A 19,816-nucleotide genomic window follows, 5' to 3' on the forward strand; every position below is an offset into this window, starting at 1 on the left:
GGCCGAGGCGCGGGGGGCGCCGCTGGTGCTGCTGTTCCTGCTGGCGCTGCGGGCCCTGGTGCTGGTCTCGCACCGGCACCTGCTGAGCCGGCCGGGCCGCGGCGGGGTCCGCGACTTCAGCGCCTCCCGCGCCAGGTACGGGGCCGGGGCCGCCTCGGGCGCGGCGGGGCCGCGAGGCCCTCCCTCCCGCCGGGGGCCGTGGGCTGCGTTGGGGCCGGCCTCGCCCGGCGGGTGGCGGCAGCTGCCCGTAACGTCCCCTTGTCGGGAGGGGCCTCGCGATGAGGCTCCCGGGAACGGCCCGGTCGGGCACCTTCGTCTCCGTGGAAGGGCCGACTCGGAGGTGCTCMCGCGGTTTACAGAGCGCACCGCGCCCGGAGTTAGCGGGGACGCTTTGTTCGGCACTGCGGGAGTCCCACTGGGACAGTAATGGATCGGCCCCTCTGTATCCCCCAGGCGGCCGGGCTGGTGTCCTTGGCAACGTGCTTGCCTCTGGAGCTGCCCCTCGGGAGCGCCGGGTTTGTTTGGGTGCTTAGAGAAAGTAAACCAAAATGCTTCAAGTGCTGTCACTCTCATGTGGGCTGGCTCTTAAAATAAATAGATGTTGCTGTAGTCGAACATCTTTCATAGTAAAATTACCTTGAGAAGCAAATTATGTGTCTAGCTGTTAATTGGCTCAGGGGAAATCTTACTAAGAATGTGCATATTTAGGGAGAGGGTGTGTGTATGTATATGCAAAATGTGTGTAGCCAACGTCTGTATCCTTAGCAAGATCTTTTTCGTTCTTGGATGCTATGGAGAGATTTGTTTTTGAAACGTAAAATTAATAACTTGTTTTAGTATCATGACAGATAGGATAAGGAGCCCTGAGCAAAGACCAGTTCTGTGTCCTTACTGTAATGGTCTTAGATGTCTGACTACATTTACAGTCTAATTGCCTTCAGTTTCTCCTGCTTACTGTGAGTTTTGAAGTAGAAGGGTACACGAAAATGTTGTAGCTGTGGATCAGTTACATATTAAATTTATTGGTGCTGAATGTGTAATTTATCTCTTGTAGGAGATATCTTGACGACATAACAGCAATTGGGCCCAGAACAGTTGGAAGTCCAGAAAATGAAATTCATACAGTAAACTACCTCGTAGAACAAATTAAGGCAATTGAAGCTGAAAGCACGGATGCTCACAGGATTTTTATAGACATACAGAAGCCCACAGGCTCCTTCAGCATTGACTTCTTGGGAGGCTTTACCAGTTACTATGCAAACATAACCAGTGTTGCAGTGAAACTGGAACCCCAGAATGGAGCTGAACATGCAGTATTAGCCAACTGTCACTTTGATTCTGTACCAAATACTCCAGGTAGGTCCATACATTTATTCTGCATTTCTGTGCATTCTATGAACTGTAGAGCTTTTTCTTGGTGACTTATTCTTTTCATAGCATGTTTATAGCCACCTGTTAGAAAACTGTTTGTGCTTGATTTTGGCAAAATTCATTATTTAGAGCAACAGGTTGGTCCTTTTGAAATCAGTATATTTCAAGATTTGTCATTTTTTAGTAGGCAGTTAATTACAGATTCTATATTTGTATTCCTAGAAAGTTTTTTTAATATCCCCCTTTCCTGTAATTGACTACTTATACAAGTTCACATGCTTTTACCTGTAGTTCAGCTCTTCCTTTATTTCTGTACTGATATAAATCTGATACTCACTCCATAGGCTGCTTTGTGCCAGAGATTTCCTGTGTTTTTCCTTTTAATTCACTAACCATAATGTGCTTTTCTTTTTTCCTCTCCCAATGCTAGTATCATACTTTACTTCAGATTTCTACTATTATATCCTTATGCCATGGCAATTTTTCTTCACTCAAAGCTGCTGTCTCAAAAGCCTATACGGATCAAAGATTAATATCCTGTTGCCTTAATAGTATGTACCTCACCTGTAGTACTGCTTTCACTGCAGTATTCTTTCTGGTTCCTATCCTTTTGCATTTTTATAGATCTAATCATATCAAAAAACTATTGCTGTGAGAGTGTAAGGATCTTTGTGAATACCTTCCTGACATAGTGAAAACCATGTATGGAGTGGGAAACTGCACACAAACATTTGTTGTAACACTTAGGCCAAAAGTATATGCCCATTATTACAAATGCTAGTTTAGGCCACGTGAAGAGGTTAGTGTTTGCGTGAGTATCGATTTGCTGATGTTCTTACTACTATACTTTTTATAAAACCTCCAGAATTTTTGCTATACTTCAATTGTAGTGCAGCTACTGGAGCTCCTCCAGTATGTTCAGTAATTTGAAATCTAAAGGTATTTTTCAAGAACCAAAGATTGTATCATTACCAGCAAAACTTTTATACTTACGTGCTTTTGCTTCCAGCCTGAAATGCTTTATTTCTTGATTAAACATCCTATTTTTCAGGACAGTAGTAAAATTTCAGTTGTGTTCTTGGTGGATTTATTTTTTGTTTGTCTGTTTTAAACATACACTAGTAATTTCATCCCAAGAACAGTTAAGTACTACCTAGACAAGCAAAAAAAAGTTGCAAGTCAGGGGCTATGGTCTGTGACACTGGATTATGTATGCATTAATTTTTTTCTACAGTTATTCAGACAGTGATGTATTTCACCAATCTGGCATGTATGTGCCTAAGAAATATTAGTGATTTGTATAGGATTACACAGAAACCTGCRGAGGAGCTTAACGTCAAACTGTAAGCTTATCCTTAATTACAAAACAGCTCTTTACCACAACTGTGGGTTGTGGTAAAGAGTGAGAAAACTTTTTTTTCTTTCATTTTCTTACTATGAAAGATGTACATACTACACTTTGTAGCCTAGGCAAGAATCTTTTGTTTTCTGTTCGCTGGTATTTCTTCAAGTTCTTTGCTCACACCTTTGTTTTAATTACCAAAAATTACAGAGGCAAAGTCAACATGTCTCTGATATTTCAATGTCAGACTAACACATTTGAATATCAGATAATAAAAGATACTCTTCTGTCAATCTTCTGTTGACACCATAATCATATTCTTTCCTGATATGATTAATGGTCAATGAGCTTGTTTGTTGCACAGGTACCAATTTTGCACAGATTTGATATCTGTTTTATCAAACATACAATTTGTTTGCTTTCCTTTAATATTACTCTAATTTTATGCATTGTGAAATGTTCTGCTATTTAAATATTTGAAGTTATCTTTAAGGTGCCACTGATGTTTTCACATACATATTTCTTGCAAAGTTAAAGTTGCAGAATTGTCACTTTTGCTAGTGGTGTAGCTTAGTATGCTATTGGGAAGGCAGCAAGGAGAAGGAGTAGAAAAAAACTCAGTAAAACATTAGACCTTCAGCATTAGAAAACTTTAGCATCCTTTTAGCAAAAGATGCAAGTGAGAATAAAATTTGTGAAGGAAAAATGTAAACTATGAATTCCTAATACAATTTTCTTGTTATATTAGTCTTCAGTTTATTAGAAAGGGGAATTAAATGCGCTGTGTAAGTTCGAAGGTGGAAGTATCCTTGAAGTTCTCTCTGTGGAGAGACATGATAATAYGATTTTCTTAGGTTGCTGGTGTTTGCTATAAGGTCAGTTTAAGAAGACTTAGAATTTTGCTGTATATTGAATATTTGGAGCTGAATTTTTCTCTGAGCTTGCGTACTGTGGTCTATGACTTTATGGCCATTTTAATCAGATATAAATATACATGTCTGAAAGAAATAATTCCATTAGCCTCGTAGTGAGACTTCTGAAATGTAATCACACTTCTGTGTTATTTTTCAGCACAACATAGGCTAGACGTAAGAATTCAGTGTGGCAAAGGGTAAGCTACTGATAAATTCAGATAGTAATATAATCAGGGCTTTAGAGTGGATATCTTAGTTATCTTAGTGGGTTTTTTTGTTTTAAGTTTGTCAGGGCAGAACAAGGCTAGAGAAACATAGGTGGATTTTTCCTTCTCTCTCTCTCTCTCTCTCTCTTTTTAATTCTAAAGTACTTCTGTACAATGAGCTAAGGCTAAACGTTTGTTTGAGGTTGCTATTTGTGCCAGGAATATGCCCTTTTCACAGGAGGGCAGATGCATCTGAATTTTGCCAAGTTACAAATCTTGGAAAAGCTACATTTTCTATTCATGTGTAAGACAATCTTAACAGCCAGTGAGTCTGTTCCAATAGTGTGCTGAATCATACTGTGGCAAACAACGCTGAGCACACTTTCATCCTCTGAGTGCAGGTGAGCGTGCTGTGTGCAACCTAGGCTACAATAGTTAAGTGAATTTCTCCCATTGCTCCTAACCTTTATTGATTAGCGTGGGGTGGAAAGAGGCTAGGACTTGCACATAAGTGAGGGAATTGCAGCACTGTGAGACCTTAATAAAAGACTCATTTAATCAAGATGAAAATTTGGTGGAAGGAGGAAGAGTTGGGAATAAGTCAAGAATAAAGTATTGGTTGAGGAACTAAAAGAGAACAGGAAACTGAGGTCCTGAGCAAAGGAAGCTGAGGGTAGTAAGTAGTAGAAAGTATTGATCATGAAAATACCATATCATAATGTATACTTTCTTTTAAGGATTGTTACAAAGGTCTGAATTTTGGTGTATGCTTGCTTCCAAATGCCTTACTTTGCAGTCACTCGCTCTGTGGCTTTGTCCACTTGTTTAAATGCATTGTAGCTATATATAGAATGTTTTAGGGTGATATGTGGAAGTATTTGGGGTTTTTAAGTTAGATTATGTTGTAAGTGAAAATTGTCCTCATTTGTTCATACTGTTAGAAAAACAAGTGCAATGATCACTTTGCTTATTAAGCTAGATGATGTACCAAAAGCGAACTATCACCAGCAGGAGAACGGGTTTTGCAGAATTCCCATTCAAATTATTTTAAGATATCATTTATCTAACGCTGTTGGAGGGGAGATGCATTTAGTAGGATTAATTGTAAAAATGTCAGACTGAATTTTTAAGGAACATTCTCAACTTGAGCCACCTAGTCAGTCTACTTTTTAAGAATAATATTGGATCAGATATCTTGTACTTTACCTTCTTTGAATTCTTAAACATTATTTTTCTTTCTTCTGTGCTGCTAGCTAGTATAGACAGAGGATACAAGCTGTAGCAGAAAATACTTTGAAGTTTGGCATAATTGCACCTCATAGACTAAATGATTGATAGGAACAACAAATTTTTTCTCCTCTGGTCTTTGTTGCAGTTCTGTTTGTTATAAGCCATGCTGTTCTACTGATTATTTTAAGGTGCCAGCGATGATGCTGTTAGCTGCTCAGTGATGCTAGAAATACTTAACACTCTCTCAAAATCGTCAGAGCCCCTGCAGCATACTGTCATATTCTTATTTAATGGTGCAGAAGAAAATATTTTGCAGGTAAGAATGTTCTGAAATACTAAAATGTATATCAAAACTCTAAGATTCTGACAAAGGAAAAAGCAGCTGCAGATATGATTTGTATTCTAGCTGTTGAAATATTAGTTAAATGCCAGTCATAACATCCTGAGGAAGACGTACTTGCTATCAAAGGGAAAAAATGTACTTAGATTAAGAATATCGTCCGTATGAATTTAATGAGAAGACTTTGATCTTCTACCTTGATCTGTCATTAATTATGATCTTGCTGCCTTGTCAGTTGTTGAGGTGTGATTATTTGTGATGGAAAAGAATATTTAGGCTGGTCTGGAAGATATTTGACCTGTATCTTCTTTGTTTCCCATCAAGGCTAGTCATGGCTTCATTACACAACATGAGTGGGCCAAGTTGATCAGAGCTTTTATTAACCTGGAGGCAGCAGGTGTAGGAGGCAAAGAACTTGTTTTTCAAACAGGTATGAGTATGTGCTGTGTCCCATGTCTGTGCCAGGGTAATTTGGTAGTAGGTAATGTAGATTTGTCTTTTGTTTATGTGCTGCTTTCAACACTCTTTCAGGGGAGCTTCTGTGCTTTTTTTGATTAACTGTCTGCAGCCAGTAAGTTGCTCTACATCTGTAGATATGTGAAGACTAAAACACTGCCACAGAAATTCCTCTCATGGGAGGAAATACCTGTGTAGAATAGAATTACAGAAGTTGTATTTCTCTTTCACCTCAAGGTAGCAAGGTGAAAAATGAATTTTGATGTTTTTTTCGTATCTTTTCATAGCCATGCTTTCATAGGGTATGCTTTATTTTATTTTGACAGCAATTCTTTCAAAATGTCTGTGGAGAGGTATTGGCAGTAGAATTCCATCTGCTGCCCAGAAAAAAAGCAGAAAAAGAACTCCTCAGATAGGCACCTGTTAAACTTCTGTGCTGTCCTGGCTGGACTGTAGACTGGCTTCTACTGTTGTGCCTGTTTAATTGTTGTCTTGCATAAATGCTTCAGTGAAGAGACTTTTCTCTGTATTAGAATTTTGATGTGTAATACATGAGTGATCAAATGGAAACTCTGCTAAAGGCTGCATTAATACAGGATTTGTTTGCAGGATGTTTATCTGTCTTGTCACTGAGCACTCAAGGGGTCAACCTTTTTGCAGTGTAGCTGCAAAGTCTGAGAGTCTTCTTTCAAGTCTGAGAGTCCTTTAGCCAACACAAATGAAGTCAGTGTACTTATTGGAGCAACAGAATTAAAAGTCTATGGTAACAAAAGTATTATAGAAAAACTCCAGGGAAGTATATATGTTAACAGAAGTTCAAAATATTTTTTGTGAGATGTTTGCCCTTTTTATTAGGACCTGAAAATCCTTGGTTGGTGCAAGCATATGTATCTGCAGCTGAACATCCCTTTGCCTCTGTGGTAGCACAGGAAATATTTCAGAGCGGTATTATCCCAGCAGATACAGACTTCCGTATCTACAGGGACTTTGGCAATGTTCCAGGTATGTTATTGGAAGATACTGTTATGTAACCATTTGTCTAAGTTTATAACAAGGAGATTGTGAGCTGATTAGTGTGAGCACTCCCTCAAATTTGGTTTTCTTTTCAGTTTAGGAGCAAATTTTCTCATCTTTCCTAGTGCACAAGCCTTCAGTTTTGGTGTGCAGTGTAGGTTGTAAGCATGTGTTTGGAGATTGGAGTATTCCAGACAGCAAGTATATGGTGGAAAACAAGTAAAGTAAGGAAAGCGCTTCCAGAAATAAGTCTGCTGTTAAATATCCTATTTTGAAACATTCTGGTAGTGATGTTAGTAAATAACCTGCTTGTGGGAATTAAAAGCAAGTAACTGTAATGAATAAAAGGAGAAAATGAGTGCTTGAAAAGTGTGGAACACAAAACAGAATCTGAACAAGCACAATTCAGAGGAATGTAAACAGCTGTAAAATCCTTGTTATCTAACATGGGTTGTTACTGGAGTAATTGAAGTGATTGAAGTGATTCTTAGGACAAAATGTGTTAGCACATTCTAAACTGTTTTAAAATACATTTCTAGCATGAAAATCAAGTAGCTGATCTTGTACAATTTGTTCTTTGTGCAATCAGAATCATACTGAGTTCATAACAGATGTCAGTGAGAATTCATTTTTTTTTGAACCAGCAGAAATGAAATGGTTGAATTCAAAAACTAGTTTGTTACTCTTTGTACACAGATAGGATCAGGGAGCTTTACTATGCCTATGCTAAATCTGTTGACAGTTTAAAGTGTAGACAGGAGCTTTGTAGACATATGCAGCTGAGGGTCTGCAGTGTTTGGGATATACTGAATGTATAGTTCAGTTTACAGAACCTCAACTGGTAATTTTGTTGTTATTTTTATAAATTCTTTGGATTGTAAAGAGTTCTCAGACTAAGCATTAGAAAAGCTTTTTACATTTTAGAAGTAAAAAGAAAACACCTGGCATTTTGAGGGAGTTTCTACAGTATTACTTTTCATTACTTTTCAGAGTAGATTTCTATTTTAATAGTAAATGTTTAGAAAGTACCAAGTTTGAAACTGCTAATTAGTCTTCATTCTACAAAGCAGGCTATTTCTGTTTATCTGAGCAAAGGGGTTGGTTTGCAAAGTGGAGCAATTACATTTTGAATGAAATATGTCTAACTTTCACATGTTCTTTTGAGCTCTCACATTTACACAATTTTATTTTTTTTTCTTTCTGTAGGAATAGACTTGGCTTTTATTGAAAACGGTTACATTTATCACACAAAATATGACACATCAGACAGAATTTTAACAGACTCCATTCAGAGAGCTGGTTGGTATTTCAAAAATTTACTAAATAGAGGGACTACAGAGTTGTTTATTTTGCTCTMACCTCCATATCTCAAGAAATTCATAATTTAAAAGGATGGCTTTCTAAAGAAAGAATTTAGCTCTGTGTTTGCTTCAGAAATACATTGGGAATAATGTTTGGTCAGTTCCAGGAGAATATTAACCTATAAATAGGTTATGGAAATACAGAATGTATTTAACCATGGAATGTATTTAAGACTATAATCTAGCTATCTTGACTACATTCATTGAGTTACATTCGTTGATAACTGATTATTGCTCAGAGTTGTGTTCATTTTTCATATATATACCTTCACTGATTAATCTTCGTTGTGAGAAGCTTACAGTTAAGTAGATGGTATCAAGACTGATCCTCTAACATTTTTTTTTCTTTTCTGTGAGAGTGGGTCTCAGTTAAAGTTTAGTGTTGCAATAATGTTATACTGTCTGTATACTGTGAATAAATAGAATTCATCCTAACAGGTCTTGTTCATAATAAGCTATTTCATGGGCTACAGAAACAGGAAATTACACTTGAGTTCTTTTGTTTCCCAGAAGAATCTAAAATAAATCTAGGTAACTCCAGGATTTTTACTGCTGCCATCTCTAAACATGCAGAAATTGCCTTCCATATTCATCTTATGGCTGTAGCTTTGAAATTCTGGGAATGAAAATCTAATATTACTACAAATAAGAGTTTTAAACATGTTCTGCAGAAATGCAGTTGTGAGAGAAGGTAATGCTTTCTCCATAAATCCCTACTGGAAAGCTTTTTTTTTTTTTTTTTTTTTTTTTTTTTTTTTTTTTTTTTTTAATGGTTTGGTCAGTGTGGTGAAGAGGAGAGGGGAGAAAAAAACAAAATAAAAAACCACTGCTGAGCTATAAAAACTTCTACAGGTCAAGTAGAAGCAAAATAAAAGTTGAGAACAATGATTCTTCTTTGATTACATCTATTTCAACTGTATTGTATGAGGAAAAATGTGATTTGTACCCATGTGATCTGTACCAAGGAAAATAACTTCCTTGGCTTCTACCTTACAGCTTTCCAAACAAAGATAGGTAGTTCATAGCGAAATATGGTGAGGTTAATAGAGACAGAGAGGAGAAGCAGAAAATTACTCTTTTGGTGTTGACCCCTGAGGTCTGCTACTTTAATATCAGGCCTGAAGAAGTGCTTGTGGGCTGAAAACTTGCCTACTCACTCCTTTTTGAGATACTGCCACACTTCCAGAACATGAAGCTTTCCAAGTATACTTACTTTATGGATTGTATACATTACTTTTTCAAAATATTGTGAAGTGTATAGCATAAAATAGGCATTCAGGATAATCAGTTGTGTATTCACATCCTCCTCATGAAGGAGGAGATTTCAGTAGCTTTGCTTCTTTGTGCATAAATGTTCTGTATAGTTATGCTGTCTGTCTCCTTTTTTTGGACAGGTGATAATGTTTTAGCTGTCCTAAAATACCTGGCAACATCAGATAAGTTGGCTAAATCTTTTGAGTATCAACATGGAAATGTTGTCTTCTTTGATATACTTGGTCTGTTTGTCCTGGCTTATCCTGCGCGTGTTGGCACCATCATTAACTCTGTAATAGCAGCAATTGCATTTCTTTATTTAAGCAAAAAAGTATTACAGCCCAAAGCTAGAGGTAAGTCTAATTAAAAAAAGAAAAAAACTTTTAAGCTAACTATTTCTCATTCTGTTAATTATTAGCAATAGTTACAACATTATGTGTTTATCTAAACTCCAGAAATGAATTTTAGATGTGCAGCATGCCATAGGAATTGCTTTGTGTTTGAGAGATGAAATCTCTCAGCTATGAAAAATTACAATGAAGTAAGACTAAAATAGGCCTAAATGCTTAGCTTTTGTAATTCATATGGTTACATCCCTTATTCTTTCATGAAGATTTCAACTGGGTCTTTTTTTTTATGATCTGAAAATGGAAGAAACTTTAAATTTGGTTAGCATCTGGATTAACTCCTTTCTCTAATCATACAGATGGGGCTTTAGAAACATCTGTTTAGTTAAAATCTATTTATAGACAGGAACAAATAACAAAATATTAAATGAGGAAGGGGAAGATAATAGAATGTAATGAAGGGCCTATAACAATTAAAATCCTTCAGTTAGACCTTTGCGTTAGAGGCATATAAGTATACTAAAAAAAATCTAGAAAACATTTCAGAGGTAACAAGAAGTTGCATGGAAATCAACTCTGCAATTTTTTGGAGACTTTCTAAGACTTAGGATGGTTTTACCAGTTCCTACAGAAAGTTCTACCAGTTGGCACAAAAAAACGTGATAGTTCTCTGGGGATTCATCTTGCAGTGCTGAAGACTTGCAAGGGGATGGACAGTGCCTTAGACTGCTGTTTTTCAGAAGTCTTCAAAATAGACTTTTAATGCAGTCTTATTTTAGTCTTTAAAATAATTTCACTCCAGAGCTAATATTAATCTTCAGTCTGCTACAGAATATGGGTCTGTTGAATAACATTTTTTTTTCTCCTTTGTAGCTGTTAATAACCTGAGGAAGTTCTTTATGGCATTTGGCCTAACATTATTAAGTTGGATCTCTGCGCTGGTAACTGTCCTTACTGTGGCAGTGTTCATCTCTCTCGTTGGACGGTCTCTTTCTTGGTATACCCATTTCTATGTCTCTGTCTCTCTGTATGGCACTGCAGCTACAGCTAAGCTCATTCTTGTGCATGTACTAGCCAAGAAGTTCTACTACAAGGTAAGCCTGACATTTCTTGCTAATGTTGAAGGGCAGTCTCCCAGGGAATCTGAGGAAGACTGATTTCTGAGTTGGTACAGAAGAGACATTGTTTTGTGTATTGGCCAGAGGCGTTTAAAATGTTTCTGTCAAATTGTTTCATTTAAGCAAATATGTTGCCCTACAGAATCAGAATTAACACCTTTCGTTTTACAGCTTTCTTTGCTAATGACCTATAGTGGTTGCTATAGGTTACTGAGGAAGAGGCAACAGTGTTGTGGAAGACAGTACAGAGTAATATTTCCTTACCCTTCCTRCCATCAGAGATCAAAGAATGAACTGAAGCAGAGGTCTTAGTTTTTAAATATCTTTTGATGTTCTTCGTGATACTTAAAGAATCTACATAAATATCCAACTCTTCCTTGAATCTCACTAGATTTTTTTTTCCAGATGTCTTTGCGAGACAGCTTCCTGCAGTTTAATCATTTGGTACTGTGTCCTTTGTGTATATTTTACTGYTTTTCTTTCTGATTTCATTTAATCTATTTATATTTTGTTACCAAACTTGGAATTCCTTTTGTCTTTTGCTCTGTCTTTGTATTATTCATGTTCTTTTGGTGATGTCACTTCTAGTCATCTTCTGAGGAAATACTTTCACTTTTTTTCAGATGTTTTATGAGAGCTTTTTCTTATATTTATCAGAATTTTTGCTTAATACTCTGTTCTACTATATTCAATATATGTACTCTACACAGCTTTCTAGATGAATATTTGTCCTCCTTTCTATAATTATTCTGGTAGTTATTAGCTGTTTTCACCATACCTGGACATGGAACAGAGCTCTTTGTAGTGTCCTTTTCTGCAGTAGATATAAGTCATGAGATATCTGTAAGGTTTAGGCAGAGGTTTGGTGTGCATTACCTTTGCATTGCTGTCATTTTGTGTTGTGATACTGCTGCCTTTGTTTAGCATTCTTCTATATGGGCTAGCAGAAACAATCTTTTACTAGCATAGTAATGTTGTAGTTGTTAATCCAAAATGTCTAAATGCTAAGTTGCATACATGGTTTTGTATTACTCTGAAACTTTGAGCTATCCAGCAGGTAAGTCTATTTCTGCCTGCTTTCTGATCCTGCTTTAGATTTCCAGGTTTTAGGCATGTTGATATCATTCATCTCTTAATTACTTTTCTTAGCTATTTGTACAAGCTTTGAAAAAGGGAATTTAGGAAACCTAATTTGTCAACCAAGTCCAACTTTATACAAATGCTTGAAGTTTAAGAACTTACAGAAATCTTGTTTTCTGGAAACCTGTGGGTGGATTTATCATATCCTCATCTAGAAATATGTTTTGGGGTTTTTTGAAGATTTTTTTTTTAAATGAATTGGCACATGTATATGTAAAATACTATTGCCTCCTTATGGAAATCCTCTTGAAGGCGTTTTCAATATAGATGTTTGACTGCCATCATCCAGTCTTCTGGAGTAGTGGCTGTTACTGACAAGAAAGCATACTTTGGCTAACTCTCCAGCTATTTCAGTTTTTGGATCATATTCTTACCTGCTGCTTGTCTGATAACAGATCAGCCAATGAGGTATCACATTTTTCTTGTGATTTTCTTTGCACATTATAGCTTGCACTGTAATGTATGGTTCTGCTGCCTTCTGCAACTTTGATTTTTTAAGAGTTGCATGAAAACTTTTGGAAACTGATCTCTTACCTGCCTATCATAAGTACTACCTAGGTGTTGATGAAATAGTGTATTTTGTTAGTGACTCTAACTTGTGAATTAACTAGGTTTTTGTTTTGAAGTAGGTTTGGCAACTGCCTTTTCTCTCCCCTTCTCTCCCTCCCCAAAATCCAACACAATGCTTTCTGATAGCCATTGTGCATGGCAGCAGTCTCTCTTGGCTAGAACTATTAGTATAATTCACAATTAAGAATCTTGCGCTGCAAACCCTCTGACGCTGCCTGTGTTACTAAACACTTTTAGTGGTTAAATTCTTTCTCTTTTTATGTAATGAGATGTGATACACAGACTATTTCTGCTCAGTGACAGTTTTTATTCTTCTGTTACAGAATATGAGTGAACAGTACCTGGGAGATGTGTTTTTTGATGTCTCATTGATGGTCTGGTCTATAGCACTGGCTATATTTACTCAGATAGGCCTTTGTTCAGCATTCATTTGTACCTTGTGGGTAGCATTTCCTTTAATCACTAAGCTGATGAGCCATAAAGAATTCAGGCAAAAAGGTAAGAATCTGGGATTTCTTCGTGTATTTAAGAGTCTTTGTTATGTGTATTAGGGTGTTTTCTGCCCATAGCTGCTGTTGAAACAAGCAAAAAATAAATCCTGAACTGGTGAGTTTTGAGTGGTCAGAGTACACAGGTAGTATTTTTTTTGTTGCAAGTGGAAATGTTCTTGAACCAAAGACGGTTTGTGACTATGGAGAAGCTGTTTAGAAAGTCTGAAACACGTTTCAGTTCTCATGCTAAGAAGAATGACCCTATATGGGATTATAATAACTGATCATCTACTACGAAGATAGACAGTAAAGCTTTTTATAAATATTGTCATAATTCAACAGTAGTTGAGGTGGAAGACCTCTTAGTTTTTTTTTTTTATTATTATTATTATACTGGAATAGTTTCATGACATTGTTGAAAATGTTGTACTTCCTATGCAAAATGAGAATTGCTTTTTGATCAGTGTTGGGTATGTGAACCAGTGTTGTATTTGGGCCTCGAGGCACTATATATGTAGATAGTATAACTATATGATTTTTATCCTATGAGCTGTTGCATATTTGTCTTCTGTTTGTTTGTTTGTTTTTTTCTGTCCCATACAGGTGCTACAATGAGGTTTATCATGATGTACATGCTGGGAATGTTTGTTCCATATCTGTATGTGATGTACCTCAGTTGGACTGTATTTGAAATGTTCACTCCTATCATGGGACGAAGTGGTTCAGAAATTCCACCAGATGTAGTGTTGGCAGGATTAATTGTGGCCATYGCTATGATTCTGTCCTCCTATTTTGTAAGGAGAATTTTTAAACGTTGTTTAAAACTTTCCTTTCGAGTTTAATGTTTTTATAAATATTAGAAATTAATGATATTTTGACAAAAATGTTATGCTAGGGAACTTACCAAGAATACCATGTCTTGCAAATTCTGTGTATTACATTATTTCAAAAACTCATTGAAGTAGTGGTTAGAAAAATGAATCTGCTGTATAATGTAGCAAAGACTGGTATAAAATGTGCAATTTAATGCTGGAATTTAAAGAGGCATTCATTTTAGAAGTATAGCATGTGAGTGAATAATGCTTGTRTAACACTTTAGACTTTATTTGCTACAAATAGATGTTTTAGTTGGTAGATGTTTTTAAAAAAGGGATTTTTTTTTTTAACTCTGGGAAGTGCTCTCTTCTTTTAGTTTTAGGTATTGAGATTTACAAAGAAGGATCTTAGATAGTACTTGTGATGATGACATCTTTCTTGAATACACTTTTAATTCCATAATTAGATTTTTAGAAGAGATGCAAATAGTGTCTCTTAATTCCGAGTCATGAAGTTCTGTAACTGAGCTGTTCTTTTTCCTTATAGATTAACTTCATTTACCTTGTCAAAAGCACAAAAACGACATTAATAACTCTAACTACTGTGTTTGTCATCACTCTGCTGCTTGTTTGTAGTGGTATCTTCTTTCCTTACAGTTCTGATCCCGCTAATCCAAAGCCTAAGCGAGTCTTTCTCCAGGTAAGAGAAGTCCTGCATATCATATTGCCTCTGTGTTGCTTAAAACAGCTATCAATTTTATAAAGCTTAAGAAAGAAACCATTGTGCAGCAACCTTTCCCTTGCTCTGAGAGGGAGAAAATACTAACTTGGTTGAAAAAGTATAAGATTATTTCTGGATTTGAAAGAATTACTAATACTTCTCATGCCCAGCTTCTCTATTTAGTTCACTTATGCCAGAAAAATTTGGTGTGGGAGGGTATGTAAGGTTAAGCCTTACCAGGAGAGTTTAGTAAGCAATTATCACTTAAAAAATAGATGTGATGGGAGATGCATAAATACTTACATGGACAGTGGTCTTCTGAATTTAGATGTTTTTTGTGGTATACTTCTATCTAGGTAATTCTCTGTTCGTGTTGGTAAATACTTAGTGCATACAGTGTTCAGAGCGTACTGAATGTACAGGAGACCTTCAGGATTGACATGGAGGATGGAATCACCTCTGACTGTGCAGTTTGCAAGACTCCAGTGTCCTTTTTGTTTTCTTTTTTCCTTTTTATTCTAGCACACAAGCAGAAGATTTCATGATCTAGATGGAAACTTGGTTAAAAGTAACTCTGGTATATGGATTAATGGATTCGATTATAATGGCATATCTCACATAACTCCCCATATACCTGAAATCAATGACACCATTAGGACTCAGTGTGAGGAGCGGGCTCCTTTTTGTGGCCTTCCTTGGATTCTGCCAGTGCATTTTATGTTCCGGTTGGTGTGAATGCTGCTTAACTTGAGAAATTACTGGCCAAAGAAAACTGGATATTTATGCAATTTAGCTTAAGTAAGAGAAGAAAACGTAAGGCTCGTCTTGGTTAAAAGTAACTAAGTTTTCCACTTTGGAAGACACTTCCATCTCCATTTCTCTTTAGGAATAGTGTCTTTCGCAACAGTCTCTGCAAGAGACTGGTTCTGCTGCAGGAATTTGGGGGATTTCATGAAAATTGATGTTGGCAGCAGTGAACTTCGCCTCGGTAGTCAGTGGAAAGAAGGGTGATGGGAGGCCTTATAAAGGGCAGTTCAGTGTACATGTTTACATGTCCATTTTGCTCTCCCTCTTTTCCACCCTTCCTGCTGATAATGGAGAAAGTCTGGAGTAGTTAGTCTCCTTAGAAGAAAACCTGCTGCTGTGACTGCCTGCTTCCTCCCCAGAAAACTTGTGACTGCAATTTGGAGATTAAAATATCCCTGTTTATTGTAATGTTTCTCAAGCTGCTGTGTAAATTCAGTTAAGAGATTAAAGTAATGAATGAAAACGCTAGTGACAACTGTTCTATTTTTGTGCCCTTCAAATATTTTTCTGGCTACAAGTTGCTAATTTTTAAACTTCCTTTTGCTAGAATAAATAGCTGTTGAATATTTTGTTTAGTAATAACACAGTCAGCTATACAGAAACTTATGCTTGGCTTCTAATGTTTATTGTGTCCAATTGCTGCATTGAGATTAAAAACTAACCATTTTCTTACAGGAAAACCTGGTATCTTCCTGCTTCAAAACTTTTGCCAGCAAGCCCTGTTCACTTTAAAGTTCTGGCTAAAGAGCTAATGCCTTGGAATTCTGTGAGGTTAAGTTTTGAAGTATCTGGTGAGTGACTGAAGCTTCTGGTTTGATTCCTTTCTTCTTCCTCCTTTCTCTCCCTGTCCCACTACCTTTTAAAATTTGGTTTTGATTCCACTACAGAAGGTTATTGTGCCATTCCTAAGGTAGTGAGCTTGATTGGTTTTGTGTAATTGGCAATTAATTCAGTGTAATTAATTCAGTCTCATAACACACTAGAAGCTGTGGTTGTCATATTGCAATTGTTAGAAGACTAGTATCTTGTCTGTTTTGAATAAGCCTTATTTTTATTTTCTTTAGCTTGTCCCTTTTTGAAATCCATTCTATAGCTCTGTCCCTCTCTGTGGCAAACACATTTATTATCTCACTGCTCAGAAATAATTAAAGATTTTTCTGTGGAGAATACAGTTGTTTAGCTATATCTTTTTTTTTTGAAGGTATGAAGTAATAATATAGAGACTACATGTTAACATTTAGGAATGCAGGTGATTGAATGAAAGGAAGCAGTGTAGAGGGTTTTTCCCGCATTCGCTTGTTCACACACACATACCTGTATTTGCCTGTCTGTAGGTCCCAGTCACATGTCACTGTATATTCGACCACACGAAGGGTCAACTCTGTCCACCTGGTCTCTTGGAAATGGAAGGCCGATTGCTAGTGTAGGAGGAGATTACTTTGTGTTTTACTCCCGTGGGCTGCAGGCTATGCCGTGGCGCTTCTGGATAGAATTAACAGTGAGTATGCAACTGTTGGAGACAGTTAGTCTGTCCCAGTTTTACCACTTCTGCATTCCTATGAGTGAAAAATGTTAAAACAACTTTCTTAAACCTTGCTTTATTTCAAAGTTCCTAATTATAGCTTCTCAGTCTCTTCATTCGTCCTTCTGCTGTTTATCAGTTCACATGTATCTTGATGCTTTGTCCACTAGCTTTTCAAATAGCCAATGGGAGAAGACTTTTCCTTGTTTATTTCAATAACTTACTTCCCCAGTCTTGGGACTGAAATTAGAGTTTCATTGATCTTAAACAAAACTTCATGAACTAAGAGGTTTTATTCTTGATACTTCAGGATGCATTTTCCTGTTGTGATTTCTCTTCCATGTCCTTTGTGTGCATGGTATTCTTAGTTTGGGTTGTTTTTTCCTGTTGTTCAGTGTTTGGGTTGTGTGTGTTGTTGGGGTGGTGTCCTTTTTTTTTTTTTTTTTTTTTTTTTTTTTTTTTTTTTTTTTTTTTTTTTTTTTTTTTGAAGTTAGAGTTCCCAGTTTCCTACTCTTGAAGCTGAAGAGAATTATAAAGGGTTTGTTTTCTTAAACAAAGCAAAGCTTTCAGAATTACTACTTCAGTAGGATTTAGGGTATTACTTCCAACTGCCAAAAATTGCCACTGAAGAATTTTTTTGCAAACTTGTAGTTTTTATTATAGGTTTCACAGTGTCTTATTCTTTTGAGAAGTATTAAAAAAATCCTGTGAAAGTTCAGAAAGGCCYCTGTTTCTTCTTGCATCAAGCAGCCTAAACACTTAGCAAGTACCCTCAGAAGATTGTCTGGTAAAAGTAGATAGGAATCTGCAGTACAGCTAGCTTTGCAAGATTGCCATGGCAAAGGTAGGCAGAAAAGGCTTTTCAGGCTAACGATTTGCAATAGAAAGATCAGTATAAATGCTAGGTTAGGCTTCATATCTTGATTTGTCATGGTGAATTCCTAAAAGATATGAATGTTCAGTTTTGAGTAAATATTTAGAGCATGTGCGAGCTACGTAAACATGTCAGAAGCACTGTGATCTAAATACCTAGGTGAGTTCAGTTTGAATTGAACTTGTGTTATATACTTAGCGATACCTCTGAGGRAAGTGGGAATGTTCTAATGTATAGAGCAATGACTTGTGGATTCAAGTTTGTTGTGTAGATATTAAGTCTATGGAAAGGCATGTGTATTAACTTTGTATCTAGAAGCCATAAACAAACCATAAATGTGATGTTGCTCTTTCTTATCTTCAGGCTTCAGAAAAGCACGCTGATGGAATAGTCTCTCTGGCCATAGCAGCACATTATTTCTTTGGGGAAGATCATAAGTCACCTGAACTTTATGCCTTGCTGGAGAGACTTCCAAACTGGATATTTTCTTCTGGTTGGTCCTCCACTTATGATCTTTTTGTCTTTTAATGTTGCAGTTCTGCAAAGATAATAATTTCTGTCTTAGGATGCTGCTGTAATAAATTCTGAAATTTTGACAAGATGCCAGATACTTTCATGAAAACTTAAGTACAAAATGGTGTTTTTGTGGCAGCTGGGCTATTAAATGGCTAATTGGGGCTACTTGTCTCTGGGTTTCTGGGGAAAATGCAATGCTCTGTTATGCAAATCCAGTTCAGCTGTTTTTTCCACTGATAAGGTAATTTGACTACTGTGGTCCTTAACATGAAGACTGTGTTTGAGGAGGTAACATTAACATAATATAATGGCAGTTATAATGAGAAGGGCTTCATGAAGAAACTACTTTGTTACACTGAGTATAACAGTACATATGTGGGGACTGACTCCTGCCAGTACTATCTGTCCTGTTAAACCTTCAGCTAAAAGATGATTGTTTACATGTTGGGGGATTGCAAAACACTTCAGTCACTGGAGGAAGTCACTGGTAGCTATAATGCCTCTCTTGGTTGCCTTCCTTGTCTTTGGCAAATGCACAGTGCAGAAAATTAGGAATTATGGAATGTGGTAAATATTCATTTAGAATCTTTTTCAAATTTTATTTTTCTGTTAAAAACAAACTTAGTGCTAGTCTTCTGCCTCTTGTGTTGCAACTTGAATAGGTAAGATTGATCAAACTATCATCTTGCACTTGTGTTATTGTTCAGTTCTTTAAGTATCAGCATATTAGCATGTGACTTCATCTGTTGTGTAAGAGTGAGTCACCGCTCCTTTGTGTAGATGTCTTATAATTAATTCTAAATTTCTGGTTATAAACTTCTAATTTATTAGAGTTGGCTATATTTTGGTATCTCCTTTGGAGAGATTTTTTGGTAGTGTGACAGTATTGCACTTTGTTAACACTTTCACACTTTTTTTATGTAACAGTAAAATTTGCTTTCTGTAAAGGAAAGTATTAAAATGTCTTTTTTTTTTTTAAAGAGTATCTAATTCCTGTGGATTATCTATTTCCACAGGATAAGGTTTACAAATGACATTAAGTGATTTAGAATAGCTTCCAATTTTAATTGGCAAGCCTTGAGGTCTGAAGCCACTTACTTGTTTTCTATCCCTAAGGTGTGTTTTTTGTTTTTTTGTTTTGTTTTGTTTTTCTTTCCCCCCAATGCAATGTAATAGTTAGTTAACATCAGATACAGAGAATCCTTTGAATTTCAGGAACTAAAGAAACTTCTTTATCGTTTTTTCCATGCTAAATATAAACTTTTCTGTGACATTGATACCACACTAACACAGATTTCATGTTTTGTTCATCTCATGAGCATTGCCAAGTAGCATGCAAATAAAAGCCTAAGTACTGAAAAATCTGAAGGACCTGTGAAAGAAAATTTTATGAACCTTTTTTCTTTT

General features: G+C 36.5%; 1 protein-coding gene across 1 annotated transcript; it reads left to right on the plus strand.

Moving 5' to 3' along the window:
* The first annotated feature begins 6 nt into the window (after positions 1-6).
* Positions 7-19,799, plus strand: ERMP1 (endoplasmic reticulum metallopeptidase 1). Its single transcript, XM_085307218.1, has 16 exons — positions 7-135; positions 1,055-1,356; positions 5,252-5,379; positions 5,728-5,833; positions 6,715-6,861; positions 8,080-8,172; positions 9,629-9,841; positions 10,709-10,929; positions 11,359-11,397; positions 12,987-13,161; positions 13,758-13,948; positions 14,517-14,669; positions 15,213-15,415; positions 16,173-16,288; positions 16,832-16,995; positions 18,257-19,799. Exons 3-16 carry the CDS (start codon positions 5,284-5,286, stop codon positions 18,419-18,421), a joined length of 2,082 nt encoding a protein of 693 aa, XP_085163344.1. The 5' UTR covers positions 7-135; positions 1,055-1,356; positions 5,252-5,283; the 3' UTR covers positions 18,422-19,799.
* Positions 19,800-19,816: the final 17 nt, after the last annotated feature.

The sequence above is a fragment of the Rhea americana genome, unplaced genomic scaffold (assembly GCF_003343005.1).
Source record: "Rhea americana isolate MKP2758 unplaced genomic scaffold, rheAme1 scaffold_103, whole genome shotgun sequence".
Taxonomy (NCBI): domain Eukaryota; kingdom Metazoa; phylum Chordata; class Aves; order Rheiformes; family Rheidae; genus Rhea; species Rhea americana.